At 32.7% G+C, this 4559-nt stretch overlaps 1 protein-coding gene across 1 annotated transcript; it reads right to left on the minus strand.

The window, feature by feature from the left end:
- Positions 1-1877: 1877 nt before the first annotated feature.
- Positions 1878-4332, minus strand: LOC150037044 (uncharacterized). Its single transcript, XM_090311860.1, has 3 exons — positions 2770-4332; positions 2160-2707; positions 1878-2052 (listed from the first exon to the last, which is right to left on the minus strand). Exons 1-2 carry the CDS (start codon positions 2997-2999, stop codon positions 2260-2262), a joined length of 678 nt encoding a protein of 225 aa, XP_090167986.1. The 5' UTR covers positions 3000-4332; the 3' UTR covers positions 1878-2052; positions 2160-2259.
- Between the last annotated feature and the right edge of the window lie 227 nt (positions 4333-4559).

The raw sequence follows: 4559 nt of genomic DNA on the forward strand, positions 1-4559 counted from the left end.
TCCTCTTGTCAATTTGAACATTTCAAATTAACCCAAACACTGGTTCTCAACTTTATCCAAGCTATCCAGATGACCTAATGGACATGTGGCTCGAAGCTTCAATAGTATGTGAATAGCTGACTAAACTCTTTAGCCATGAGATCCATCATCCGTTAACTGTCAGTGATTCCACTAAAGACCAACAGCTGAACTCTTCTTACCACATATATATTTTTGTGTCCATCGAATATAACCAATCATGAGTACGATGACCCTTCACAGATGCTCGTAAGTACAGCTGGGCCAATTTATCGTTTTACCCCTGTAGCTACATCTCACTCCTTAAGTACCACTGATTCCTCTAATGAACAATACAACATAGTCCAACTATGTGTGAACACCTCTCGGGGCAAGAAATGTGTGTGGCGCCACATTGTTCAAGCCCCGGAATCAACCCTTAATGAAGCTATCTATCTACTTACTTCTGCCTCGAGGAAGGAGTGAATTCCATTTTATGTAGCTGAGTTCCCAGCTCCCAAATCAGACGAATCCCCAATGGTAGGTTTGAATCAGCAACCTGGCCACTCGCACCTATACAAATCAAAGAACCGCCCTCAATGGCAGGAGTTCTCAACTCACTTAGGATTGAGGTCATGTTACCTATGGTCATCCTAGTGAAGTGAAGTCTCTGTCATGAACGGTGTTATATAACGAGACGTTAACACTTTATGGTCAGGTCTTATACAAACTCTTTGTATAGGACGCCCCCACTCGCATGTCCACAACACGAATGATCAGGATCAGACCATCTGTGATAAGTCACAACACTTGTGACCATTCCACAAAGCGGGTCGCATCCGTAGTGTTACTAGGATAAGGTTTCCCCCCTATATCCATATACTACAGACCATTTAGATTATCATTTAAGGCATGATCCACTTGTATGTTTCCACATACATGCTTAAGTTACAACAACAACCAGGGATCTTAATGTATTGGTTTGTGTTAAATACAAATAAAATATCTCATAATTCATAGACAACAGTGAAGAAAATATCTCATATTATTACATCACAAGCGTTTGTTCACACAGGTGTTTACAAATTATAAGACCCTACGAGAGTTTAGAGCATCAACCCCAACATAATCATACTTCTTACCATATCCTTAAGTGTTCTATTTCATCTTTCTGCCATACCATTCATGTTAGGTTTGCCCGATATAGTATATTGTTGGATGATTCCACATTCCTCTAGGTATTTGGAAAAGGGTCCTAGACGTTGTTCACTTGATCCATCATATCTAACGTAACATTTACCACCTCGATCAGATTTGGCAGCCTTAATTTTCTTTCAGAGTTGAAGTTTAGCTTCAGCTTTGAAAGATTTGAAAACGTCCAAAGATTAAGACTTCTCATGAATTAAATATAGGTACCCATATCTTAAATAGTCGCGTATGGACGTAATAAAATATTGCTGACCATTTCAAGAAGTCGCATGGAATGGACTACAAATATCTATATGTATTAGTTGTAAGACGTCCAAGCATTTGTTGGCACCTAATTTTCTTATGTTTGTCTGTTTTTCCTTAATGCATTCGACAAAAATGTCAAAGTTATTTAAATCAAGGGAATTAAGAATTCCATCTAACACAAGTCTATGAATTCTCTGTATAGAGATGTGACCTAAACTCTTGTGCCATAACATAGCGAAATTCTCATTAATTTACACTTTGTACCACATGAATCAGATAATGGGATCTTGTTAAATGAAGCAAAAAAATCAAGTATATATAGATTATCAATTAAAGAATCGATACTAATAAGCTAGGAAACTTGAAAAAGGCTAATTATATTATTTCCAAAAGAAAATAAAAACCAAATTTGTCCAAACTGGAAATAGAAACTAAATTTCATCTAAATGACGGTACAATAAAAGTCTCATTCAAATCCAAATAACAACCCGTTTTTAAAAGTAATCTAAAATTCTCAATAGCTTCAACTTGAACTACTTTATCATCGCCCACATAGATGAATCTTTCAGCATCATTTGGTAGTCGGCTCCACAAGTAACCCTACATAGATATACTTATGTGAGTAGTAGCATTAGAATCTATACACCAAGTATTTGTAGATACAAAAGCTAAATTAACTCCATAACAAACTAAAGTAAGAAGTTTACCCTTCTTTACACGTCACTTGGAGTACTTTGGACAATTTTTCTTGAAGTGACCTTCCTTTTTGTAGAAAAATAAGGATTTTCAGTAGCTTGTTTCTTATCCTTATTCTGTTGAGATGTCCCTTTTGCAGCATCTACAGTTTTTTTTTTTTTTTTTTTTATCACAAGAGCTAGTTTCCAAATGAGCACTTTCTATCATTTCTCTCTTAATCCTATCTTCTTCTTGTACACATTGTGAGATAAACTCATTAATATTCCATTTATCCTTTTGAGTATTATAGCTTGTCTTAAACTGAGTGAATTGTGCAGGAAGAGAGATAAGTACTAGATGTGCGAGTAAATTTTTATTTATCTTGATATCTAGTGCATTTAATTTACATAAAAGATTGGACATTTCTATAATGTACTCCCTTGTGTTCACATTGCCCTTATACCTCATGAAAGTTAAAGAAGTCAAAAGACTACTTGCTTCCCCTTTTTTATTTTTAGCAAAATATTTCTCAATTTGAGCAAGGAACTTATTGACATTTTCACTTTTCATGATAGAGCTTCAAAAGGCTCCGAAATGGAGTGCTTAATGATCATCAGACACGTGCGATTTGACTATTTTCACTTCTCTTTATTAGTCGTATTCGATTGTTCCTTAGTAGAAGTAGGTTTATCGATCTTTAATGCAAGGTCCAGATCCATACACCCAAGAAGTATCTCTAGGCTTTCCTTCCAAATTTTGAAGTTCGATTCATTCAACTTAGGGATTGAATTTATATTTCCAGATATTTGAGTAAGATCAACTGAATAAAGCATATACTCACAATTAATGCAATATGTCATAAAATAAAACATGAAAAAATAATTTCACATATATGGTGGACCCCTTTTACAAGATACCTAGCACAACATTGTTATCTAGCCTTTGGGCAAAGACACCAACTGTAAACTGTACTTTCAACGTAATAATCAAAGTATTGACAATAAACTCGGTCAAAAAATAGTTTTTCTTTCGACCGACTATTTTTCACATGAGCAATCCTTATAATTGTCACATCACATACTCATTAACACCCACAATTTAGTCAAATAATTATCTTCCTTTGGGTCGATAATTATCCACATAAATTCATGAATATGCACATCTTATATTTTAGAAATAAACTAATCTAGATAAAATAGGCTACTTTGATAACATATTATTTTGACCAATTCAATCTAAAATATAAGACGCAATAATATAATGATATTATTGTACAAAAATAATGGGAGAAGAACACCAAATAATGTTTACCAAAATTTACCCTATAATTGCATACATATAATACAATTAAAGCAACATAAACATGTGAATATCACAAAAAGTTATTAATCAAATTCAAGTTTAATCCACAATATGATCAATTAATCTTGAATCCACAACATGATTAATCAAAATTAAACGTGCATTTATAATATGATTAATCTAATTTAAACTTGAATCATCAATCAAACTTTATATTCAAGTTCATAAATTTATTAATTTAAAAGCTAGATTTAAATTCACTCAAATAAAGCCACTTAATTCCACCGAATTGCACTTAGTTTCATCGAATTCATTAAATTAAAATCAGATTAACAAACCACTGAATTCATGCTATATTAAAAGCCAAAACAACACCCAACACCTTCTTCCAAAGTCTATATACCACTAGAAACAAAAACTTAACAGTGATGGCTCCAACGGTAGATCCAAGGAATCTTACCAATATATATCAAAATTTTCTGGTGACAATTGGAAGAAAAAAAATTAGAGCCATCTATGTGAAGGAACCCTAAGTTCCACTGCAAAAGTAGGGATCGGCCCCAAAATTTTATTTTCACAGAAAAGAAATTTTACAAAATAAAATAGCATTATCACAGAAAATTACAGCATGTTAAAAGAAAAGGAAAAGAGAAATAAGGGTTAGGATTTCAAGAAACTTACCCTTGAAGAACCGTTCTTCACGAATTTTCTCTTCTTCGATCAAGATCAATCACGATCCAAGATGGTCATCACCACAAAATCTTCTTCTGTATTCTCTGTAGGGAAAGAAAATCACAGAAGGTGTGGATTCTGTATGTTTTGTGAAGAGGTAATAAAGATTTTAGAGGAAAGAAAAATTCTTTTAGAGAGAGTTTTCAAAATACACAGAGACACTCTCTACGATGAAGATGAAAAAAAAACTCAAAAAAAATTGGCTCATTCACATCTAATTGAGAGAATTAAGGGCAATTCCCTTCCTTTAATTTTGAAATTTAAATTTAAAATAAAATAAAATATATTTAAACAATAATTATATATATATAATAACTAACTTATTATATGTAAATATAACTATATGTTATATCAAATATAACACATAACCTATAATTTTTATATTGTATCAAATAAAA

Source organism: Benincasa hispida, chromosome 3 (genome assembly GCF_027475165.1).
Source record: "Benincasa hispida cultivar pf3 chromosome 3, pf3_genome.v1.1, whole genome shotgun sequence".
In the NCBI taxonomy this organism is placed as follows: domain Eukaryota; kingdom Viridiplantae; phylum Streptophyta; class Magnoliopsida; order Cucurbitales; family Cucurbitaceae; genus Benincasa; species Benincasa hispida.

Coding starts and splice junctions, on each gene's coding strand:
- LOC150037044 (XM_090311860.1), bottom strand. CDS start 2,999: ATGTTTTATTTTATGACATATTGCATTAATTGTGAGTATATGCTTTAT. Junction 2,708..2,769: donor AATACGACTAATAAAGAGAA/GTGAAAATAGTC, acceptor CGGAGCCTTTTG/AAGCTCTATCATGAAAAGTG.